This window comes from Monosiga brevicollis, genomic scaffold, assembly GCF_000002865.3.
Source record: "Monosiga brevicollis MX1 MONBRscaffold_37 genomic scaffold, whole genome shotgun sequence".
Classification (NCBI taxonomy): Eukaryota; class Choanoflagellata; order Craspedida; family Salpingoecidae; genus Monosiga; species Monosiga brevicollis.
This window is the reverse complement of record NW_001865074.1, coordinates 101,392-125,018: the sequence shown is the minus strand read 5'-3', so window position 1 is coordinate 125,018 and position 23,627 is coordinate 101,392. Positions and strand designations below refer to the sequence as shown.

At 55.8% G+C, this 23,627-nt stretch overlaps 8 protein-coding genes across 8 annotated transcripts; 4 read left to right on the top strand and 4 right to left on the bottom strand.

Moving 5' to 3' along the window:
• Positions 1 to 33: 33 nt before the first annotated feature.
• MONBRDRAFT_12277 (uncharacterized protein) lies at positions 34 to 1,921 on the top strand (the record flags this gene model as incomplete). The annotated part of the gene is made up of 7 exons (XM_001750143.1): positions 34 to 97; positions 621 to 750; positions 858 to 884; positions 972 to 1,023; positions 1,170 to 1,255; positions 1,707 to 1,794; positions 1,859 to 1,921. The coding sequence occupies 7 exons, from the start codon at positions 34 to 36 to the stop codon at positions 1,919 to 1,921; spliced, it is 510 nt and encodes a 169-aa protein (XP_001750195.1).
• A 312-nt stretch (positions 1,922 to 2,233) lies between these two features.
• Positions 2,234 to 5,213, bottom strand: MONBRDRAFT_29661 (uncharacterized protein; the record flags this gene model as incomplete). Its single annotated transcript, XM_001750099.1, has 4 exons — positions 2,234 to 2,968; positions 3,125 to 4,903; positions 4,955 to 5,033; positions 5,155 to 5,213. The coding sequence occupies 4 exons, from the start codon at positions 5,211 to 5,213 to the stop codon at positions 2,234 to 2,236; spliced, it is 2,652 nt and encodes an 883-aa protein (XP_001750151.1).
• A 386-nt stretch (positions 5,214 to 5,599) lies between these two features.
• Positions 5,600 to 10,733, top strand: MONBRDRAFT_29660 (uncharacterized protein; the record flags this gene model as incomplete). Its single annotated transcript, XM_001750142.1, has 22 exons — positions 5,600 to 5,659; positions 5,758 to 5,790; positions 5,957 to 6,095; positions 6,205 to 6,447; positions 6,554 to 6,607; positions 6,676 to 6,797; positions 6,884 to 6,994; positions 7,081 to 7,164; positions 7,263 to 7,513; positions 7,601 to 7,665; positions 7,813 to 7,920; positions 8,017 to 8,173; positions 8,313 to 8,407; positions 8,491 to 8,619; positions 8,694 to 9,533; positions 9,610 to 9,696; positions 9,785 to 9,882; positions 9,970 to 10,089; positions 10,254 to 10,306; positions 10,383 to 10,449; positions 10,524 to 10,567; positions 10,694 to 10,733. 22 exons carry the CDS (start codon positions 5,600 to 5,602, stop codon positions 10,731 to 10,733), a joined length of 3,000 nt encoding a protein of 999 aa, XP_001750194.1.
• Positions 10,734 to 10,966: 233 nt separating this feature from the next.
• On the bottom strand, positions 10,967 to 11,590 carry MONBRDRAFT_12274 (uncharacterized protein; the record flags this gene model as incomplete). The annotated part of the gene is made up of 3 exons (XM_001750098.1): positions 10,967 to 11,014; positions 11,111 to 11,260; positions 11,381 to 11,590. 3 exons carry the CDS (start codon positions 11,588 to 11,590, stop codon positions 10,967 to 10,969), a joined length of 408 nt encoding a protein of 135 aa, XP_001750150.1.
• Positions 11,591 to 12,183: 593 nt separating this feature from the next.
• On the top strand, positions 12,184 to 15,730 carry MONBRDRAFT_34434 (uncharacterized protein; the record flags this gene model as incomplete). Its single annotated transcript, XM_001750141.1, is given in 10 exon segments — positions 12,184 to 12,409; positions 12,460 to 12,803; positions 12,823 to 12,951; positions 13,072 to 13,198; positions 13,317 to 13,479; positions 13,593 to 13,743; positions 13,823 to 13,952; positions 14,042 to 14,310; positions 14,414 to 14,568; positions 14,713 to 15,730. 10 exon segments carry the CDS (start codon positions 12,184 to 12,186, stop codon positions 15,728 to 15,730), a joined length of 2,712 nt encoding a protein of 903 aa, XP_001750193.1.
• A 344-nt stretch (positions 15,731 to 16,074) lies between these two features.
• On the bottom strand, positions 16,075 to 16,653 carry MONBRDRAFT_12272 (uncharacterized protein; the record flags this gene model as incomplete). Its single annotated transcript, XM_001750097.1, has 1 exon — positions 16,075 to 16,653. The coding sequence occupies one exon, from the start codon at positions 16,651 to 16,653 to the stop codon at positions 16,075 to 16,077; it is 579 nt and encodes a 192-aa protein (XP_001750149.1).
• Positions 16,654 to 19,382: 2,729 nt separating this feature from the next.
• MONBRDRAFT_34433 (uncharacterized protein) lies at positions 19,383 to 21,002 on the top strand. Its single transcript, XM_001750140.1, has 9 exons — positions 19,383 to 19,433; positions 19,522 to 19,597; positions 19,749 to 19,797; positions 19,887 to 19,944; positions 20,019 to 20,162; positions 20,279 to 20,357; positions 20,453 to 20,566; positions 20,663 to 20,711; positions 20,797 to 21,002. The coding sequence occupies exons 1-9, from the start codon at positions 19,398 to 19,400 to the stop codon at positions 20,867 to 20,869; spliced, it is 678 nt and encodes a 225-aa protein (XP_001750192.1). The 5' UTR covers positions 19,383 to 19,397; the 3' UTR covers positions 20,870 to 21,002.
• A 204-nt stretch (positions 21,003 to 21,206) lies between these two features.
• Positions 21,207 to 22,708, bottom strand: MONBRDRAFT_29656 (uncharacterized protein; the record flags this gene model as incomplete). The annotated part of the gene is made up of 6 exons (XM_001750096.1): positions 21,207 to 21,279; positions 21,479 to 21,555; positions 21,648 to 21,947; positions 22,123 to 22,188; positions 22,300 to 22,453; positions 22,533 to 22,708. The coding sequence occupies 6 exons, from the start codon at positions 22,706 to 22,708 to the stop codon at positions 21,207 to 21,209; spliced, it is 846 nt and encodes a 281-aa protein (XP_001750148.1).
• Between the last annotated feature and the right edge of the window lie 919 nt (positions 22,709 to 23,627).

Sequence of the window (23,627 nt, the reverse complement as noted above, 5' to 3'; positions counted from 1 at the left end):
TTCGTGTTGTTCCAAATTCTGTAGCGTGCCACGATGGCGCTCTTCCCCGATGCACGCTGCGTGCTACCCGCTCGATATAGCGAGCCGGTTCCATTTGGTGAGCCTGCATGCGCTGCAGTCTTGGCACGTCCTGCATGTGAAGGCACAAAGAGCTCATGGAAATGTTTGCGCCGCCGTTTTTCCTCGCGGCATGTGTAGTTGAAGCCATAGCCATCACCGTGGAAAACCCCAAGCAGTCCTCGCTCCTTCTCAAGTTTGTGATGCTGCCTTGGTCATTTGCTGCTCGTGCTTTGTATCATAGTCTCATGCCGTGTGTCTGGCCCATAGAGCACTGCAGCGGTGTGTCCCGCTTGAACAGCACGGCTTGCAACACTGCCGTCGAATCCGTAAAGCTGAAGGTCAGCGCCGTGTTGGGCACATGCGCATTAGACTTGGGCAATGCCTCAAAATTCGTTTTTTCCTTTAGGTTTGCAGCTGCTCGTCGGGCCACACACGCTACTTGCCCCTGATGCACAGTTAACCACAGGTTGAGCTTCTTTGCACTGGCTGGCACTCTGTTCATCTTTCCATAAAAAGGAAACGGATTTCAGCTCAATGTAGTATACCGTCTGCCTCAACAGGTCCCTCCGTATGGGAGACCATCGTGGGCTCTGCGCCGCCTGCAGACACATTGGGCGCCGTGTCCAAAGTCTCGGTACCGGCCCGAGCACCAGAAACCCGTGCACAATATGAAGCCTGTCGAGACAGCTGGTGAGTGCGATGCCCTTGCCAATGTCGTGTCGGGGGCCCCAGTTATCAGCTTTGTGTTTCCGAATCCCTCGCGCAAGCTAACCCGGCCGTTTCTTGTCTCCTTCCAGGCCTTGCACGTTCCGCGAAAACAAGAGGTGAGCTTTTTCAAACCCGTCGCAGCAGTACAATTGCTCGCTTGGCGTGGCACGCGCGCATTGTCACCTTCGCGTTTTGCTTTTTAGCATTGGCCGTGCCCTCGATCTACCCAACGTCCTCACCCCCAGCACACGGCAGGTAAAGCCTGCTCCAGCAGACAGGCATGCCCCAGCACGCCACACGCCTGATCTGTTCTTGTTGCATGTTCTTGGCGACCAGTTTCTCCAGACTGTCTTGGCGTCCCTGGGCCATGAAAACAAACCCGAAGGCGCCCTTCTCTGCAGCCCAGCTGCGGCAGCCATACGCTGGGACTCACACCGCGTCGTTGCCACGGCGCTCCCAAACGCAAGCCATCCTTTACAGCATGCCGGTATGCATAGCGTGTGGTTCAGTCGAGTTCACCGCGCTTGAGAAGCGCCGAAGAAACCCTGCCGCGCACCACGCCCTCTTCTACTTCTCATCAACCACCTGCCCTCCACCGTGCCAGTTATGGTCTTGATTGGTCAGGTGGCCGCCCAGCAGCAAGAGCAGCAGCAAAATCAACACACAGCTGACTCCCGGCAGCAATTATCAGGGCCACCCACACTCCATGGTACGAAAAGACTTTTTGGGCCCAGAGAGACCGGCTGCGCTCGCTGTCTGTCTTACTCACCATCGGTTTCCATCGTCGAGCTAGGGCGTGACAGCGATTATCTTCTCAATGGCTTGACCGTGGTGCTGCCGACTGAACCCTGCCCAATGTATGCTGCCTTCCCGTGGATGCCACTCTCAACCGCCTCCCAATCCTTTGTCACATCTCAGCAAACGGCGTTGTGATGCAGGTGTGCTATGGCGCTGGTGCACTCGCGAGTGCAGCGCGCCGTCTTCCAATGGCCCAACGCTACCGGTAGCTTTGCTAGCCACTTTATGGTGAGATTGTGCCCGTGCGCTGGATCTTGCTTTTCAGATCTCATGCCACAATGCCTCCTTATAGATGCACGCCCACCCAGGTCTTAATCACCGCTTTGATGTCTACGAACTTGGCACCTGCGCATAAATCGTCGTGGCTTTTGCCATCGCGTGTGAGGACAGCTTGAACACCTATGCATGCTTCCAAGCCTTTGTGGACAGCTCCACCCAAGGCTCGATGTAAGGGCTATCACCTTGTACAATTTGCACACAGGTATAGCGGGATCGCGATTAGAGAATAAACTTAACATCACAATTAGAGCTCGATTATGAAGTTTGGTAGTTCAGACAATTATTTCTTCTCAGAAAAAAAAAAATGCGGGCGCTCAGCGCCTGACATGCCACGTCAAAACAGGCAAGAAAAAAAAAAGTAACAGTCGGGTGTAGCACAACGGCCCCGTCACACCCAGTCCTTGGGGTTATTGCTGTTGAGTTGCTGCAAGATGCTCTTGAGCTCGGCCGTGCGGGCACGAGACGACGCTGCGCGCAGCTCTAGCCGAGACATTGTTGGGGCAGACAGCGACATTTCACTTGCATTTATGCTTGCTGTGCGTTTGGCCTGTCCTGGATCAACTTGCTGCAGCCGACTGATCAAGTGGTCCTTGTAGCTCAGGGGACGCGGCACCAGCGATTGAGCAACTGAGGATCTGCCTGCGACCGATGACGTTGCATCGTCAAGACCTGCTGTGCCGCCGACCTGAGTACGCCCCGCGGAAGAGGCCAAGGGAGCAACACTGGCTGGAGCCGAAGTTGACCATGCCGAGGATTGTGTTGGCACAGTACGCGCCTCCTCAGCAACATCTTCAGAAGCTGCTTGTGCGTAAGTCAAGCGCAGCTGCGCCATGGCTGTGGCCACGGCAGACGTCGTGGGTGCAGGCACTTTGCGTTGCTGTTGCGACTCTCGCAGCGCTGCTTTGACCAGACGGTGCTGTGCGCGGTCCCGGAGGCGGGGGGGATGCTGCAAGGCATGCTCCAGAGCCTTGGCGGCCATGCGGGGGTTGGCCGGCAATCGCGCCTCGGAAACACCGGCCCCATTGGTCTCAGCAGCGTCGTCCTCCACGTCGTCCTCATCGTCGGAGGACAAGAGCAGTTGCTCAAATCCGCGATACTTGGCGACCTCGAGGGCGGCAACGACCTATAGTCGACAACGTTCACCAAAGCACACACATGATGAGAGATGGCACGACGGGAGGAGTTTTGATGAGGTAGATGAAACATCAGTCGGGCCGTCAAATAGGCCAAAGCAAGAACACGCTCTATCGTGATCCAGGAAGAAAAACACCAATCGCACCTGCTCTGGGTCGCTGGCAATTGCAGTCGAATGAGCGGCGTCCACCGCGGGCATTGTGCCAATGAGACTGAGTAGCTCTTGGGCGTCGGGTTCCGCGGGAGCCGGTTTCTTCTCCTTCAGAAGACCCAAAAGTCGTAGAGCTTCCTCTCTGTTCCGTGAGCCATGGGTAACAGTGGGCCCGCGCGAAGCCCGTCGCTGCAAGCTATTGGGCGGCTTTGACGCCGGCGCCGGCCGCGGCGCACAATAAGGGTTGGCCGGCATGCGCACTGCATCGGGCTGTAAGCGCTGGGGGCGATTACCAGCATGCATGGCTGCGCGTGCTCTGGCCAAAGCCGAGGGATCAGCGAGCTCTTCTGGAGACGGCGCAGGATTTGGGGCCAGACTCGGGGGAGCACCAAGTGATTGGGCAGGTTCAACAAGGTTGCTCACTAGGTCTGAAGCGGCATCGGATCGCAGATCATCAACGTTGACACCAAGGCCAAAAGGAGTCGACGCTGTCTGCATGGTTGTTGGAGGTGGCGCCTCGGTAAACGAGGGTTGCTCGTCTGCGTCCAGCATGGCGGTAAGAAAGGTGGTGCCAACGGAGTCCATCCCTGACTCGAAATCCTGGACGGCAATGGCGGGCCCAGCGATAGGTGGTAGCGCGAGCCGTTCCGAATCCAGGGGCCGAGGCTCCGCAGGCATAGCCGAGGGAGGCGGGGGTAGAGCGGGCAAGGTAGGCACGGACGCATCAACGCTGCGCAAGGCCCGACGATCGACCATGGGCGCGGGGCGCTGGGGCTGGGGCTCCTCAGTCACAATCTCAATGCCGTTGCGATGGGTGAGGGCTTCCACCAGCTCAGCGGGCAGCCCGCGCTTTTGATACACAAGCGGATTCTCCCAAACATGTATGGCTTGCAGACAAGGCCAAGTAGCCACGGCAATGATATCAGCGGCCTCGTGGAGGCGATTGTGCGCCAGGCCAAGCTGCTCTAGAGCTTCAAAGGCCTGGCCATAGCTGCCGTCCGCCGCCTGCAGGAAGGGGACAAAGCGAATGCGATTGCGTTCCAGGGTCACATGACGAAGGTTGGGCAGTGGAGCAAGGGCTTGAAACACAGAGGGTCCGTGTAATTGGTTGTCGTCGAGCCAGAGACGTCGTAGCTGCAGAAACAGGAGTCGCCCCCCATTGTCCTCACCCAGATTAATGGGCAGGGCGCGCAGCTCATTGTGAGTCAGATCTAGCTCGCGAAGCGCGGGCATGGTACCCAGCGCACGAAGGCCAGTCTTTGAGAGCTTGTTGTGACTCAAATCAAGTCGAGTCACCCAGCGCAGCTGGGCAACGCCGCTGGCCCGAAGATTGGTAATGTGATTGAGCGGAAGCTCCAAAGAGCGAAGGGCTGGAAAGACCGAAAAGTCCTCCAGTTTAAGACGATTGTGGCCGGCACGGATTTCAACGAGGTTGAAAAAGTCTTCCAAGCCCTCGAATTCCACACTAGAAAGTTCCAAACCCTCGATCCGGGCAATGGCCACATCCTCTGCCTGTTCGGTCTGGTTCACTTCGAGCAACAATGTGGGGCTGAGTGCAAGGCCAGATGCGGCGTCGGCACCATCGCTGGCACCTGTGGAAGCAGTGACGTTTGGTGCAGGGTCTGGTTTTTCCTGTCGTGCAGCAATTTTGTTTTTCATATCACGCTGTTGACGGCGCTGCTCGCGCTGAGACACATTGAGAGACTTTTCCAACCCCTTGAGACGCTGAGGCATGGGGAACGGCGAATGAGCAAAAAGCCACGAGGGGAAGCTCTGGTCAAAGTCGGTGCCAAAAACAAGCACGACGCATGTGACCCCTCAGACCTGTTTTTGGTGCCGATAGTAGGCCGTCTTCCAGCCGCCGCCACGAGGCGGGGGTTTATCATTGGGTAGATCATCGAGCCTAGCTCGAGCAGAAGACGCAGAAGAGCGCCGAGCAGCATGAGCAAAGAAGACCATACCAAGGGCACCGGCATGATCAAAGCCGCCCTCTGCACGCAAACGTGCTTGCATTAGCATCGTACTTTGGCTTTGGATAGTCGCCAAAAGGGCGATGCCGCGCCTTGAGCGCGTTGGTCGCCATCGCGCTCGCGCCCCGACGACTCGCACAAAAAAGCAAGAAAAAAACAGTTGGCAAGGCAAATCCATATGAATCATTCTGAGCTACATAATTTCCATTTCGATCATACAAATTTTCGCTTCGACCGGAAAACTAGCCGTTGAATTGTCAGATAAAATACACAGCTTGAAGCAGTTTTTTTTTTTTTTTCTTTTTTTTTTTTTTTTTTTGACGGTAATGGCAGCGACGGCGGATCAGAGGGCTCAACACGAGTGCTTGGGAAGTGGAAAGAGGAGGGTTGGAATTGTGCATGCAGGAGTCAGGAGAATGCAGTTGTTGGATGGAGAGTGCTAGATGGTATTTGATGGACACGATCTGATTGTTCTAGAGGCAACGCTCAAACCAGCACCATGGCGGAAGCTCTCATGTCCTTGCCAGAGCCCAGCGAGGTGGACGGCACCATGACACCGGTTCGGCCTGGCTGCTTGCCCCTTGAAACCTGTTTTTTGCGCTTGATGAATTGACGGCCGTAGCTTACCGTGCTACGTTCCGGGGTGGCCTGTTACAGGATCTGGCCCAGCGCGCGTCGGCCACCTATGAGGTACGGGTGAGGGCAGCTTTAGTGCTTCGAGCAAAACGAGTGTAACCCAAGGCGACACCTTTGTCTCTCAGCCGCTTTCCCTCTGTATTTTTAATCTCGGGTCTTCCGCGTTTGTTTTTGGCCAATGTGTTTGTCCGTCTCAATGTGCGCGCATTGTCCTTCTCAGTCCCACGCAGATCGTTTCCGCTTGCCGGCGCATCGCAATTATGACAAACAGTATTCAAACCTGTACTTTTCACGCTACATGACGCTCCGCAAGAGCGTGATCGCGCGTGCCAAGAGCAAATGGCAGCTTGATCAACCCGGTATGCATCACAGCACCATAGTGCACCGACCGACGCAGCGTCCAGACCGTGCAGAAACCAACAAAAGGCGGCTAATCTCCCATGGCCTGTGCCACCCTGATGCGTGTAGGCGCGCCTCCCCTGGCGGACAACATCCTGGGGCTGGCTGCCATGCGAGGCAAGCCCTGTGTTGTTGTGGGCACGGTTTACAAAGACATGAAGCTCAAGCCCAACATTCTGGACGAGTTCAACGCCCGCGAAAACTATGAAGCACCTCCTCCAGAGCGCTCAAAGTATTTTGCTGACGACGACGTTATCATCCTCGAAGACCAAACTGGTCGCACCGTACTCAGTGGCGCCGGCCTGCCCGTCGGTGCGTCCTCGCTACCCACCCACCTGGTCGCATGATCTGGTTTGCAAGCCTTCAACACTCCTCTTGAATCGGTTTGTGCCTCATCCCATGTGAATCGTGGGTGCAGGCGAGCTCGTGTCGGGCGTAGTCATGGCCGCCAAGGGCGTTGAGAACGACAAAGGTGCGAGCGCATATGCACCTGAACCGGTGACAAGGCCCGACCCAGTGACTCTGAGTGTGTCTGTGTAGGCGAATTTGAGGTGAACGAGTGTTGTTTCTGCGATATGGGGCCTCAGGCCGCCCGACAGGTGCCGACACAGCAACGCTATCTGTGCCTTGCCTCGGGCTTCAACATTGACGCACAGGCCAAGGTTCGTCGCCCGGGATCTATTGGTCTAGTTCATCGTGCGGGCTTGTGAATGTCACCGTGAATTTGGCGGCTTGGATTGGAGTGCAGAATCTTTTTGCACTGGAGCTGTTTGTCGACTTGATTACAGGGCAACTGGGTAGCCCTGAACAGCAACAGCAAATGGCACGCGTCGCACGCGTCCTCTTGGCTGGCAATCTCGTACGTGTGCTGGGCTTTCAAGCCTGCATCCGCTTTGCAACACAACGCCGGGCTGTCGTCACAACTTATTCAGCCCATGCGCTCAGATTCGAGCGACCACCGGCGAGCAAGATGAAGTGGCACAATACAAGCGGCGCAACATGGAGCCAGAGACCGTGGTGCACGTCAAGGTATGTGGCATTGCGGAATTCCGCAGGGTATCAGAAAAGACGGAGTCACGTGAGTGAGGGCATGCATCTCGTCTCATTGACTGGCGCTGGCTATGCAGGAACTCGACTTTATCTTGACCCAGTTGTGTAGCACGGTACCTGTGGACATGATGCCTGGGGATCACGACCCGGCCAACAAGATTGTGCCGCAGCAGCCCTTGCACAAGTGCATGTTTCCAACAGCCACCAAATATGGCAGCTTGCGAGGCGTGACCAATCCCACTGATTTCGTGTTGGACGGTGTACACATCCTCGGCACGTCCGGCCAAAACATTGACGACGTATATCGCTTCACAGAGAGCGAGGACCGGTGGGTGCCGCGTCCCATCAGACCTGGAAGTGCTGATTACATGGGCCACTGGTGACTCATGTCTGGTTCTCTTTGTTCCCTGGACAGGCTTGAGCTTTTGGAGCGGATCTTGCGTTGGGGACACCTCTTTCCAACCGCCCCTGATACGTTGTGTACGCTTTGGCTTTGGCTTGTACCCAATCTCTTTGTCGTGTGCTTTTGTTCTTTTTTTTTTTTTTTTTTTTTTTGAAAGCTTGACGCTCATCTTGTCTGGTGTCTTGGTGGCCCAAACTGCGGGATATCACAATGCTTGCTGATAGGTGTGTATCCGTATACAACCGAACACAAAGATCCTTTTGCGATTGGCGACTGTCCACACGTGTTTTTCGCAGGCAACCAACCCGAGTTTGCGACCAAGGAGTGCTCAGGTGCGTTGGCGCCATCACTGCATCATCCAAGTAACAATCTGCTGTGAATGGATTCCTGGCCTGTGTGACTCGAGACCTGTCATGTGTCGTGCACAGGCCCGGACGGTCAAAAGGTGCGACTGGTATGCGTACCCGACTTCAGCAAAACGGCGACCGCCGTGCTGTTGGATCTGCACACGCTCGAGGCAACCCCGCTATGCTTTTCCAACATGGTGGCCGAGACGGCGCCCCAAGCCATGGACCAGGCCGCAGAGTAGACAAGAGTGTTCAGCCTTTTTTTTTTCTTTTTCTTTCTTTTTTGGTTTTGAACGATGTTACGATTGCGCAATATATTTCTCTCTCTCTCTCTCTCTCTCTCTCTCTCTCTCACACACACACACACACACACGGAGGAGGATGGCAGAGGCAGAGGCAGAGGCAGCATGGCTCGTGTTGGCAGTGGATGTGGGAACGACCAGTGTGCGGACGGCGCTGGTTGATCCAACAGGTATGCTTGGGACAGGCATGGATGGGCCTTGGTTCGCTGAAGGATGATCTCACAGACAGGACGGGTTGGGCCGTGGCGGGCAGGTCATATCCTTGATCGTGCCGTGCAAGAGGTTCAAGTGCATCAGCCGGGGCCGGAGCTTGCGATGCAGAGTAGTGCGGAAATCTGGCGAGCATGCTGCAGCACCACCCAAGCTTTGCTACAGCGCACTGGTACGTGTCCTTGATTGAACAGAGCACATGTGAACAACGCCGTATCCGTGACACTGAATAATTGCATCATATAGCCACAAGCCCGGACCAGGTGCGGGCCATCGCCTTTGATGCCACCTGCTCCATGGTGGTCGAAGCAGGAGATGTCACGCAAGGGCCGCGCCTGAGCGTGGACCCGACAAACACCTTTGCGGCCGCAGAAATCGGAGATGTGCCGGATGTCCTCATGTGGATGGATCATCGCGCCAGTGAGGAAGCACAAGCCATCAACTCGACCAAGCACAAAGTTCTGCGCTTTGTAGGGGGTGGTGTGAGTCTGGAGATGCAAATGCCCAAACTTTGCTGGCTGCAAACGCACCTACCTGACGTCTATTCGCAAGCCACCGGATTCTTCGACCTGCCAGACTGGTTGTCGTTCCGCGCAACTGACAATGGTGCCCGCTCGCGCTGCTCCGTCATTTGCAAATGGAACTACGTGGATGGATGCCCCGGCCACGACGGCTGGCACACCGGCTACCTTAACGACATTGGTCTGAAAGACCTAGCTCAGTCACAGCAACGCATTGGAACGGACGTTCGGGAGCCCGGATCGGCTGTCGGGACCTTAACTGCACGCGCAGCTCGGGAGCTGGGCTTGACGACAAATTGCGTTGTAGCGAGTTCTTTGATTGACGCTCACGCAGGAATGATGGGTTGTCTAGCAGCCTCGCTCCTTCCCAATCAGCCCATCACCGAGCGTCTTTGTTTGATCGCTGGCACCTCGGCCTGCCACCTGGCGCTGCACCCCGACCTGGCTTTTGTTCCCGGTGTTTGGGGTCCCTATCACGGCGTTGTCCTTCCCGATTACTGGCTGGTCGAAGGCGGTCAGAGCGCAGCTGGCGCTGCGCTGGACCGCGTACTCGCGCTCCACGCTGGTAAGCACCATGGCTGATATTGTGATGACTCAGAGCCACTCGGGTAGCGCTGAATTGGACCTACTGGGCTGTTTAGGCGCCGACCATTGGCACAAGCAAGCTGCGCGAGAAGGTCGTCACGTGACCGAAATTATGAACGAAGCCCTACAACGACTGCAGCAAAGTGAGTCCTTCTTGCCCACGGTGCAATACCAATCCTGACATCACCGGACCACTTTTGTTGTTGCACACTCATCTCCACTTGATGGCAGGCGAGAAGGCCTCCCATCTCTACGAACTTATCGCCGATATCCATGTGGTACCGGACTTTCATGGCAACCGCTCACCTCTGGCTGACCCCAAGTTGAAGGTAGGCCCACGCGTCAGGATAATATCAAGTTGATTGGGCAACGTCTTGCCATTAACGTGGCTAATGCATGCCCATCAAATCGTATAGGGCGTGATTGTGGGCCTGAGCTTGACCTCTGAATTGGCGACCGAATGTCTCTTGCTCTACTTGGCCACGCTGACGGGCTTGGCGCTCGGCACGCGGCAAATTCTTGAGGCCATGCGTGATGTGCGTTGCTTGCCAAACGCTGCACTTGCCCGGGCATTTGGACCACTTTGTTTGTTTTGAGTGTTATTCCGCATGTTGAAGGGTTTTGTTTTTTCGTATCCTTGCCACTCGATTGCGGATTTGATCTAACCCCGTACCTGTACAACGGTTTCACTGGTACACAGAATGGGTACATCATCCGGGAGATATGCGTGTGCGGCGGTCTTTCACAAAACAAGTAGGCACACTTTCCGAGCTGAGTGTGCCGAGGCATGGACTCAATACCCGCGCATTTTGGTTCATTGCACATTCAGGTTGTATTTGCAGCTGCACGCCGATGCCACGGGTTGTCGAGTTCGCCTGCCCCGAGAAGCAGACGCGGTCAGTCAGACGCGAGCCCAATGTTTGCTCGTGACAATCATCAGTTTGCCCAGACTCATCTTCGCGGACCACAGGTATTGGTTGGCACCGCGGTCATGGGCGCTGTGGCTGCAGGGGGGTATTCGACCGTCCTCGAAGCCATGGTCAGTCTCGCTGCGGTGTCGCGCTCGAGCGCTGAGGACCTTGGCGCCCTTTTAATTGTTCATTATGCCCTTGCAGACGGCCATGAATGCGTCGGGTGCAGTATTCGAGCCAGACACTACAACTGCGACCAAGTACCTTGAACGCAAGTTCCAGACCTACTTGGCCCTGCAGCAGATTCAAGCTCAGGCTCGTTGACAAGAGTCGCCAAAATAGCCATGGCCTCGGTGCGATGCCAAATCGTGATGCCGGTGAATGGTCGATCGCTGCAGAGTTTGATTGATGGTGAACATTGTCAACGGCATTCAATTTCGTTACGGCAATCAGTAGTCAGGCGCCCACCAAGCGCGCGCGCTGCAGCACGGCAAAGCAGGCCTTAGGCCTTGACAATCTTATCCAAAAACGAATTCACCTTGTCCAAAGGCTACTCAGCATGACAGGGACCGAACAGTGAGCAAAGTGCCAGACACACCCTTTTGCCTTCCGGGCACCGCACGCCCCCAGGTATCAGAACACGCACCTGAGCACCGATAAACTGATCCACAATCTCGCCTTCCTTGACGGCAAAGACCTGGGGCACCGAGGCCACCTGGAAGCGGGCCGAGAGTTCCTGCTGCTCGTCCACGTCAATTTTGGCCAAGACCACGTCTCCGTTGCGCGCATCCACAGCCTAACAGGACGATACACAGCACTTGACTTTACACGGTGCGGCGGAAAGATACTCTCGGGGCCAGAATTGCAGGTCATTGATCGACGCGCGTCACACACGCCGTGAGGCAGAAGAACAGACCTTCTCAAGAATGGGTTTGAGCATACGGCAAGGACCGCACCAACTGGCCGTGAAGTAGACGAGGACAGGCTTGGTGGCCTCGGCAATGGTCTCATCAAAGTTGTCGTTGTTGACCTGAATAGAGTGCGAGCTCAGACGAAGCTGACGCAGAGCGCTTGTCGCAGGAGACATGCGCGTCAGAGGAAGCGCGCGGCGCAGCAAAGAAGCCATGGCTGGGGATGTAGTCGTGTGTCGTCTGCAACCAGATGTAAACGCTGGCATGTGAGCTGCAAGTCATCATGTTGCGCGAAGCGTCGCTGCACAGCAGATTGCCCACGGTCCAAGAACCACACTGCATCACCCTCCCCCGTCGCCTGAACGTATCTTTCATGCGTCAATCCCCAACCCGTGCCCGCCACCTGAATGCATCTTTCATGTGTCAATCCCAAACCCGCGCCCGCCGCCTGAATGCATCTTTCATGTGTCAATCCCAAACCCGCGCCCGCCGCTGCCAGTGGACACGGGACGCGGCACACACACCTCAAAAAGGTCTTGAGAAAAATGAGAGACACAGAGAGAGAGAGAGACCGGTGCAGAGTTGAAGTCAGAGATCACCTCTCATGGCGATCAACTTTGACCACGCCACGCATCAACTTCGCACAAAAGTCAGAGGGTCGGATCAAACCAGCACATCAGTTCAGAGATGGCCTAAGGTCCTCTCGCCGTAGAAAACGTCTGACAATAGATTCAGTTATGCTCACTGCGTTCATGTGAATGATGTTTTCTTTCGTTCGAGAGAGAGAGAGAGAGAGAGAGAGAGAGAGATGAAGATGATGATCTCGTCGTGCTCGGGGCGACCTCCTCTGGTCCTGATCGCCCTGTTGCTGGTGGCGCTGGCGGCGTTGCGGGTGGGGGCGGGGCTTGTGGATCAGGAGCAGCAGGTAGATCCGACATGGATCTGGCGCGAGGCTGGTTCTGGTCCGGCAGCTACACCCGTGAATGTGTTTACGTACTTTCGTACCACCTTTGCCACTCCTGCCGCAGGTGCTGGTGCGTAGGCCGCTCTTCGGTCACTCCCTTGATCGGGGGCCATGCTCGAGACTTGACGCTGATGATCCGCTCACCTCTCAACTGTGTTGCATTACCCGAAGAGGGCCTCGAGCTCTGGGTGGCGGCAGATAGTCAAGCCGCTGTTTTGATCAACGGTGCCGTCGTCGCTCGCAAAGTGACTCGCTACCAGGAAACCAGCATTACTTGGGACCGGTATCCAGTTCCCTCGGCAGCGCTCAACGCGACCCCCGGTGCCACGAACGCCCTTGTTGTGCGCCATCATAACTGGGGAGACATCACCTGCTTCCAGCGCACCGGCCAGGTGCAAGCCGGTCTCATTGTTAACTCTAATTTTGGCGTGGTCTCAGACACGACCCACTGGCGCTGGCTGGCGGTATGCTCACGTATCCCAGACTTGCTCGGAACGCCAGAACCGCCTTCTAATCTGCTTCCGGCCCAATCACCAGGCGCCCGAGTTTCTTGTGCATGATACCCAAGTTGTGGGTATCGCCGGAGGCGCCCATCGCATCCGCTTTCCGCAGGTTGGTGACCCAACCTCTTGCCGCCTCGGGCCAGATTGATCCCATTTTCAAGCCAAGTCTTTGCTCGCTGCTCAGTCCAGCGACTTCCTTGATGAACGACTGGTATCTGGATGCGTTTAGGTGACCAACATGAGTGCTGCTGATCCCGCCATCTTCATGCCCGCCTACGACGATGCAGCCTGGGCCAGTCCAATGGCTATAACCTCCAGCGCACCGTGGCCTGCCTTGTCCCAGCTCAATGTATCTGGTAGGTTGTATCTCCTTCCACCCGATAATTGATTGGCTAGTACCTGGCCCGCCTGTGCCCTGACTCTGGCCCGTACATCTTCTTCAACTTCACGCCAATTGCCGGCTTGCCCGTGCAGAGACCACGGCGGCCGGACAGTTGCAGTCTGGTGTTGTGACTGCACCACAGTCCCTGCTGGCAGCGGGCCGGCTCAACTTTGTGCCCGTGAATGCCTCCGCCGCTTCCATTCAGTCCGATATGATGACGCGTGACTACCAGAAGAATAACACGCAGACTGCCACGTGAGACTCGAGCGCGACCGTGGCAGCTGAACCACTACCACGGCAGCTTCTCAAGGCGAGCCATGCTCATCATCAATGGCTTCTGCAACACTGCCGTGTCAATTTGCTTGCAGACTGAGCAGTGCTTTGGCTGCGGGACAGCCCTTTGTGATCGAATCGACCACCGGTGGCGAGGATTTTTACCTGACCTTTGACTTTGCATGGCCCATGCACGGCTATCCGCAAATTATGTTTGCAGACGGGACGACCGCAGGCGTCGTGATTGTAAGCGTCTCTTCCCACGCCCGTGTTCTCTTTTTTTTTTGCCATGCCCATGACTGACGCTCTGACATGCACACCGTAGGACCTGGGGTACTGCGAAAAGGCACTCGATCTCTACTCGGGATCGGCCTACGTCAATGCTTCGGGGGCCATCAACCCACAAGGCACTGTGGGGTATTACTATGCCGACCGCGTTGTCACAGCGGCCTCAGGTCGGCACCGCGCTTCCGCCCTCGAACAACTGCTCTCCCAACTCGCAGCGCTGGCTGCAGCTGAATGGTGCCCGTTTGCGATCGCGCAGGAGAGCAACTGTACGAAGTCCCCGACGAACGTACCCTGCGCTGGTTGACACTTCATGTCCGCTTCCCGCCTCAACAACCGGGCAAAGTGGTCATGCACAGCGTGCGAGTGCAATCCTGGATCTTTCTGGGCGGGCTAACAACCGCCTATTTCACATCCAGCAACCCGGTTCTCAACGCTGTCGTCAACCTGAGCATGGCCTTTATCCAGATGGGCATGTCTGATACGTTTGTCGACACACCCGGCCGTGAGGATGGCCAATGGATTGAGGTGTGCTTGTGGGCCATGGCGTTGCGAGTCTTATTCGGTGGCATCTTCTATCCCAGTGCGGGATAGCCTCACTTTACTTTCTTAATACTGCGTCATGACATAGGATGCTCGACCGCGGGGTCTGATTGCCGCCACTTGGTTCAACGACTCATCGTTGCGCCAGGTACTCATTCGACACCAGGCCGAAGCCCAGCGTCCTGACGGAAGCATGCACCCGTTCCCACCGTCCAACTTTCCAGCATCCGCCTCGGCGGACTGGTCCGTGCAGTGGGTCGCGGCCATGTACGATGACTACGTGTGGACTCGTGATACAGGCCGCATCCGCCGGTTCTGGCCGCAGCTTGTGACGTATTGGGACAACATTCTCGCGAGCTTGCGCTCGGATGGTGTGTGGACCGGCAGCTGCATGAATGATATTCGCGTCACGCCTGGCTGTCCAAGCAAGGCGGCCGCCTGTGCCAGCGGGATCGTCACGCCATGGATCATTGAGCGTCTCCGCTTCAGTGCCGTTATGGCGAGCGCCGTGCAACAAACAACAGTTGCCGCCCAGTGGACCGCAGCAGCGGATCGCATGCAGACTGCATTTTTGCAGCACTTTGTCACCCATGACAACGCCACTGGCCAAGCATGGATTGGCGCCATGGCATGGCTGGACGGGATCACCCAGCAGTGGACGCCCTTTGGTCGCCTTCAAGCAGCTCATACGGTCGCCATCTTTACCGATCTCTTACCACCCAGTACACAGGCAGCCATGATGGCCTATGTTTTTCCCAGTCCGGATGGAACGCCGCCCGCGGAGGTGCAGCGCTGGAACAACCCGACGTTTCTGCGGCGCAGCCTAAAAGCCCTTAGCCACGTCAACAGGACGGCCACCGCTCTCCAGCATCTCATTGAGCGTTTTTCGCAGTACCTGCCCGGAAATGACGCCAACCCCGTGCCTTCAGATTTGCAAGGCCCGCATGGCGGCCCACTTCCGGAGTACTGGCTAAGCCGTGTGGACAGCCACACGGCACCGGGAGCCACGGATGGTGCACAACCTGTGGACGGAACTGGGTCGCATGGCTGGACGGGCGTTGCGTTGGAGTGGATCCATGCTTATGTTCTTGGTGTGCGCGAACGCTGGTTCAAGGACGTTGTGGTCAATCCCGAGGATGGCGGCGAGCTGTCCTCCTTTGCGGGGCGAACGTTTACCTCGTGGGGTGCAGTCGAGCTGACCTGGGCCGTCAACAACACGATAGGCGCGCTGACGGTCGAACTGCCCGCCGGTCCCAATGTAACCGTAAGCTTACCCTCAAGTTGCCCAACGCGCAACGTGCGAGTGGTGCAGCAGCCCGCGCAGGGCACGGTGTTTGAGCCATTCGTGAACGGCTCGGGGGCTGTACTGACGGGTGCCGGGACTTGGATGTTTGTCTGCAGCTAGGCTGCTCATGCGTGTAGGGGGGGTCATGCGTGACATTTGACAGCCACAATCAAAACGCTGAAGTCTAGCTGTTGATGTTGCCGTTGCTGTTGTGTGTTCGCGCGCGCTCTTTTCGCTTCATTGTTATCCATCTTTGTTTCTCTTCCCCTGCCCCGCTCTCTTTGGTTCCTTGCTTCCTGTGCGCTGCCGGGTCATCGTCGCTTGAAGTAGGAGCAGCAATATCTTCTTCATTAATTTTTCCTTATTCACAGAGTCCATTAAGCGCTAATCCACAAGCAAGAATACACCATCCCTTTGATAGCATGCATTGGCAAAGGTGGTGGGGCTGCCAGGTGACGGCAGACCTACAGATATACCACGACGGCGGTGGCGAGGGCAAAGGTTGGGATCAGAGCCCAGGCCAGAGTTGCAGCCGGAACTGCAGAGCTGGGTGCCTGGCAGGCACAGGTAATGCGCACGCCGTGCGTTGCAGGCACCCAGCCCGTGCACACATTGACGGGTACCCGCAAGGCAGCCAGCAGCTGCGTGCATGCCTCGTCCGCGTAATCGATGCGTGTCACGAGCGTTCGTGCCGTACAAAAGCGCTCGTCCAGATGTACGCGAAAGAAGGTGGCCGTCTCATTATCAAACACGCACGCAGGCGCAGCCGCGTTCCACGTGGACGTGTGCAGCGCCTGCGCATGACAAGTGTGGTCTGGACCGGCAAATGTTTCAATCTGCACCAGGGGCTCGCGGTTCAAACAAGCGGAGGCGGAGTCGGTGTGAACCTCGCCAATGTTCGCGTTCCCTGAAGGAAGCAGAAACAGTATAAGGAGCCCAGTCCAACAGGCCAGATGATGCCGCTGTGAGTGCTGACGCTGGCTGGCCCGGTCAACCAGGAGAGCCACACGCTCCCGTCGACCTCGCACCAAAAGGGAGGCCATGATGGTGCTTCGTCTGCTCGCGGCTACAAAGCGACAAAATGAAAATGGCGACGTGGGCACAAGCGCTGTCAACTCATGTCATGTGGTGCCCAAGCATGTATGACATGACACGACCATGTATTCACATGCTGGCGCCTGGCTTGGCGTTTTCAAAACGCGCCCAGTCACCTTAGCCCGTCCAAGCCAACTGCATTTCATCACGACTTTCTAAGAACCCATAAACCCATATCAACGATCTCCCATTTTGATGGAAAAAGTCGTACGCAAACTATGGGTTATGCTTCAGCATGAGAAGGACTCGAGGCAAAATCCTATGTGTTCGATGCCTACTGTGGTGTGTGTGTGTGTGTGTGCGTACCACGTGAGTGAGTGTGCATCAAGAGCCCCATCGCGTACTCCTACTTGCGTGCTGGTGTTTGGGGATGTGGTACTTGGCGCTCGAGGCGGGTGGAAGATGTACCATAGGCACCTCCAACCTCATTGGTTGACAGACGAAACTTCATCGGGGACTCGAATCATTGGCTCTAGATGGCCGGGCCTGACACACACAAGGCAGTGGGCGCGAAGGGATCTGGCAGCCAGCAGTTCTCAGACTGAGCCCGCACGTGTCTGATCACGGGGCGTCGAGCAAGCCTGCACAGCGTGTTCGTGTGTGTTCGTGTGTGTGTGTGTGTGTGTGTGTGTGTGTGTGTGTGGATTTTTGTTTGTGTATTTTTTTTTTAAATTTTCGGCGGATTTAGCGAGTTCAATGTGTGTATTTGGGCGCTAACTCAGGGCTAGAGAAGCAAATGGGCCTGAAACCCGGCTCAAAAGATGCAGCGATGAATGCTTTATCGAATGGCATGCCCATTTATGCACCATCAAAAAGGCATCGTCAAAGCGTTGACGTGTAAACAACGAGATCAGGTTGTTTCTTACATGTTAATAGAAACGCTATGGGAAAAAAGTTTTTTTATACGCACGCTGACGTAACATGTAAAGACGGAATGTAGCTGCTAATAAGCAAGCAGCCAGCAACGGGAACCAGAAATTGACATGTGAATCCCGAATGCCCTCGTAAACATGGATATTATCCGAATGCAGCTTGGGCAGTGATGTGACGGCTCACCGTGACTTGACACGTCTCATCACGGGGCTCCTCATGACATGACCGCCTGCGCCTTCATTTGAACAGCTCGAATGGAAAGGGGTGTTTGAACGAGACCATGGCGAAGAGAAGTTTTTTTGGACATTCAATTGGTAGCTGCGGGATGCAGGATGCGGACGGCACGCATTCACAGAAACAGACCGGGTGCACCGATAAAACTGTTGTGAGTCGCTCAATCCCAAGGGTAGGGAAAGTTCAATTTCTGCCCAAACGCAGGTGCCACAACAAAAGATGAGACGACGGCAGTCACAAGCTAATCACACAAAGCAGCCGGCATAGCACAGTAGACGAGGCACGTGGGGGTTTCTCATGTGCATCCAAATCAGGGCCAGACGACCCTTCTATGATGTAGATGCATGTGAGCCAGTGAGTGACTTCTATGGGGGTTTCTAGTGAGGAAACCCATTGGTGGACAATGCTGCGTGTGCGCAAAGGCAGCAGAGCCAACGGTTTTGACGCAAACATCGAACATCAAACTTGTATCACGAGTAGTACAAAACGCGCAGACGCTGTCAAGATTTCAAGCTTCAGTCAAGTTTGAAGCGAGTTTTCCAGTCCCACTGGCCGTTGTTGGGGTACCAAGCAATCTTGTCGTCGTTGCCACTCGCGCTGAGAATGTCGAGATCACCGTCGCCGTCCAGATCTGCCGCATACACCGAAAGGGGACTATCGGCAGCGGCGGGGATGATGATCTCGGAGGAAAAGACGCCGTCGCCGTTGTTGCGGTACCATGCAATCTTATCGTCGGCGTGGCTGGCGCTGAGAACGTCGAGATCACCGTCGCCGTCCAGATCTGCAGCATACACAGAGCGGGCATTATCAGCGGCGGTGGAGATGACGATCTGGGCGGAAAAGGTGCCGTCGCCATTGTTGCGGTACCACGCAATCTTGTCGTCGTTGCCACTAGCGCTGAGCCCTATGGCTTTCGAGCACGACCTATCAAGCCATGATGTCTCAAGAGCCGGCTTTATCTTGCGATGATCTATGACACTGTCTGCCATCTAGAGTCACAGAGCACGCCGAATTAACAGCCGTTGAGCACCACCACCCAAGTTGCATTGTCCGGAAGCGCGAAATGAAGGCACCCCTCAACAGATTGACCTGAACAGCGCATGTCACACTATCTGCCGGATGAGCGTCATGCATACTGATGTGCCTGAAGAGGTACCAGATTCGCATTCAAATGCCGAGAAAGTCCGCCGCCCAACACATACTCATTTCTGTACGAGAGAACCGCCAATCAAGGCAACGACGGGGCCACCACATCGACCCGTCGCTGTCAAGTTCTTTGCCTGCCTGCTCGCATCCGCACTTCGATTGGGTAATCCGTCAAATAACTTTTTTTCTGACATTATTGAAGTCACGCGATTTCTTTCTCTCGCTCTCTATCTCTCTCTCTTTTTACACACGAGCACGAGGTGAAAACGAAAAAGAAAGAGCGAAATGGCAGCGCTGTGGTGCTGGTGCTGGTGCTGGTGCTGGTGCTGGTGCTGGTGCTGGTGCTGGTGCTGGGGTTGGGGTTGGGGTTGGTAAACGGTTGGATACTTACTCGTGAACGCGGGGTTGTGTGCAGGTTGATTCCAGTTAAGCGAGCATCATGGCGTTGGACTTGTCAAACTACGACGAGGAGCAGGTGCGTGCCTTGTTCGCGCTGCTGCTTGTGCGTGCGTGCGCGCGCGTCTGGTTCATCAGCTGATGGGCGGTGATGGGGGCGTGCACAGGTCAAGTTGATGGCCGAGGAGTGCATTGTCATTGATGAGAATGACAAGGTCACAGGTCACGACTCGAAGAAAAACTGTTGGTCCCCTCGTGCTCTCCCTTTTCGTCATGATGCCATCAATGGCTTGAGCTTTGCGTTGCCGCACCCGGGCTTCATCGGTCGCCTCACTCGGGCATCATCGACTCTCTTTGCTTCTTCTTCCTTTTTTTTTTTTTCTATTTTTTCTAGGCCATCTCATGGAGAACATCAACAAAGACCTTTTGCACCGTGCCTTCAGGTTGGAATCTCGGCCCCACACTTCTTGCCTATCGTGCCAGCTGGCTCTCAACGATGCTTTCTACTCCCTCTTCCCTTCCTCTACGACAGCGTTTTCCTCTTTAGCAGCGAGGGCAAGCTTCTGCTTCAACAGCGCGCTGACGAGAAGGTATTCCTGATCATCGTCCATCAGCCGTCGAGTCTTGGGCATGCTTTTCATTGTTCATTCTTCACGGGACGCAGATCACGTTTCCTGGCTACTGGACCAACACTTGCTGCAGCCATCCCCTCTATCGTCCTGAGGAGCTTGAAGAGGAAGGCCAGCAAGGCGTGCGCTTTGCGGCCCGCCGAAAGCTCGAGCATGAGCTGGGCATCAACCCCGAACAAGTACGGCCAGACCCTACCTGTGGCGGTTTGACGATTTTGATCCGTTTAGACGTCGGCTGACATGCTCCCCATCTGCTTCTTGTTCGGGTGTCTGGAATGGGCACTGGGTTGCACAGATTAGCTTGGATGAGTTTACCTACCTGACTCGCATTCACTACAAGGCCCCCTCTGACGGCACCTGGGGCGAGCATGAGAGTAAGCTGCCACTTTTTGTCAAGCTCCACCGCTTTTCCCATGTGTTTGCTTTCTGCCTTTGCTTGCTTGCTCTTACTCTAAACTCGTTGGTGCAGTTGATTACATCCTCTTCCTGCAGAAGGACGTTAGCTTTGAGCCCGTTCCCAACGAGGTGCAGGCCACGCGCTGGGTCACCCAGGATGAGCTCCGTGAGCTCATGGCCACTGCTGGTAGGCGCTTGTCTCCACCACTCTTTCACCCCGACCCACCTCGCCAGTTGCCTTGCCGTCATCATCTTTCTCCTTTTTTTCTCGCCCTCCTTTTAGATGCCCAGGGCCTCAAGATTACCCCCTGGTTCAAACTGATTGTGGAGAAGTAAGCCTCAAAGCTTCTTTGTCTTGCTCATCCCCGCACTCCACCCGCTTCTCTCACATCATCGCTCTTGCTCTTGCCATTCCAGCTTCATCTACCCCTGGTGGGACAAGCTGGATAACCTCGACACCAGCCAACAGGACAAGATTCATCACATGTAAACGGCCTCTCAGCTTTGTCCGTGCCTTTCCGTGTGCATGCCCCAGGGCTCTCTTACTCCTTAGTCGCCTCCTGAATTCTCATCGACACATACGTCCCCTCACTCCTCCGCCTACAATTGATGCCTCCACTGAATGACTGCATCTGATGCCGCCTTTGATTTTGTGGTCGAAGGAACAAGGAAAAGAAGAAAGTCGTCGGAATTGTCAGGCATCGCATCCCTAAATCACTACTCGCCCACGTCAGCATCTCGGTCGCCCATGCGCCACAGCTGTACAGAAGAGCAGCGGGTTCGTGCAAATATGGCATTTAATGCGTGCCAGCAAAACCGTGAGGCCATTACAACACCTCCAGTCCCTCGACTTCCGGACCCCTGCCCACTGTACAGGACGCGGCCAATGCAAACGTACGACTGTAAAGCACAACACGAGGCAAAGCGTGCCCAGGAAATCACCCAGTGCCGTCATCAAGGGAATTGCCACCTGCAACCAAGCACGTTCAATGCATCAGCGCCTCACTGTCCGCAAGGTCTTGAACCAAAACTCCTGCCCAGCGGCAAAAGAAATCGTCCCCCTTTCCTTCTTTTTGCCAACCGGCACACGTGCGCACACCTGACCTGATCTGGATCCATATTTTTATGCCAGATAAACTTGACCAAGCGTCCCACAATAAGCAGTAGAATGCACACCTACGTTAAAGACACACCCACAATAGAACCTGATGAGGATTGTGGTTGTGTTCAACAGTAAGCGCCGAGCAGTTGAGGGTCAGCTGCCTGACCTGTGTAAGGGCAGCAAAGCTATATCCTGTCATAAACAGGGGTGTAATTGATGTGTGGCCCAGGTGGGTCACCTCTATCAGACCCAAGAAGACATAGGATACAGGCAGGACCATGGCAAAGAGAAGGAGGCCCGCCCGGTTGTGGCTATCACTGTGGCATGCACCCGGCAGCGATGACGGTGGTAGAAAGAATGAGCCTTGCATGGCAGACCCATGACAGAAGAGGACAGGTGGGTTGTGGCGAAACGAACTGAATTTGGGAATGTAGGGCGGTGGATATCCGACTTGCTTGTACTGCGGCTAGATTACCACCCACGCCGTTGATGACGGGCGACAGAACGGCAATGCCCTCATAGCGGGTGACAAAACGCTCAAGTATGAGCCCAGAGAGGGAACTAATCACCATGGCCGAGATGATGGCCAACCAACCCGCGCGGTCTCCGAGGATGCGAAGCTCCTCGGGTCTCTTCCGCACCGCCGTCAAAGCGTACGGAAAGAGACCCCCGACAAAGACAATGCAGAAAATCAGAGCCACGACCACCTGCACCAAGGCGTTGCATCGTGGAAGCATGGACGTGAGAAGCACGCGAGGCGGGGATGCATACAGACGGGTCACAAAGCGCATTGACCAACAGGGGGGTTGCAGACCGACCGTGTAAGAGCCAAGGGAGAGGAGAAAGGTGCCGATGCCTGCAAGAATGGCCAGGGTGACCAAGTCTCCCAGGGCGGCTGCCAACGGCGTGGCTACGTTGTCGGGATCAATGGAAAGCTGCCGGCTAAGTACGACAATGACTGCCATCAAGGACCTGCAGCAGGTGTGATCACGCAGGGATGAGAGACTCATCAGGCGACCATGGTTGAAAAAATGCCTCGAATGGTACAAACCCAAGGAGAAGGCTGGCCAGGGAAGCAGTCACGATGGCGCTGGTGAGAATGACGGCGCTGTCGTGCACACTAAACTCGGCATGGACAACGACGCCCATGACAATGCTTAGCATGGCAGCAGCAATGGCCACCACAATAGCTTGACACTGGATCAGCATCAGGTTGGCCTTGATCATGGCGTAGCGAAGTTGTGGGTCCTCAAGCCGGCCCATATGTGCCGCCGTGGACAGGCTGCAACAAGGAGCCTAGATGAGTTGTGCTTGGCCTTTGGGGCGGCAAGGGGAGGGAGAGCAGGCATGTGAGAGTGGAACTGACCGGGAGGCAAAGGTCATTTCCAAGTTGCCCTTGAGTCCCAGCAGAGCCGGGCAGAGGATGAACATTTCCGTGATATTCTCAAAGAGGTCCCAGTGCTACGATTATGCACGAGGGTAGCGACGGAGGAAGGATTGCCGGCGATTAGCGCATCAAGAGGACACGTCAAAGTGTGTCGTTCCTCGGCTGCACCGGATCCCAACTCTGGGGAAGGTCTATGACATGGGAATCACGGCGTGAAATTGTCTTGAGCCCACCTGAACTTCATCAAGCAGGGCTCCTGCGCCCAGTGTTCCAAGGCCAGCCAGGAGGAGTGAAGGAAGGACTTGCAAAGCAAATGTTGTGAGGCGCGCTCGCTCAGGTGTTTGGTGTTCAATGACGCCTTCTTGGACCTCAAAGGGTAGCAAATGGGACCCAATGGCGCCCGTTCTGTGTGGTGAGGCGGGCGCGGACGCATCTGTTTCCCACGTGCTGGCCTCGGCATCGGCGGTGGCCTGGACCAGCTCGTCCAAGGGGGTCTCGTGGACCGGCGCCTCGTCAGTGGGGAGCGGCTCGTAGCGACTCATGATCACTCGCGCGGGCGAACACGGTCACCCAGGCAATGTCACGCACCTAGCGCACAGGCGCTAGTGGATGCTGGCTCATGCAGCATGCGGCATCGTGGTTTACCGGGCGCGTTGTTGCTCAACTCGAGAACGATCAAGCTCACCCGCTCGCACGAAGGTGGGGGGGCGTGTTGGGTGATTCCAGTGAAGCCACAGCCTCAAGCACCTCACATGGGTG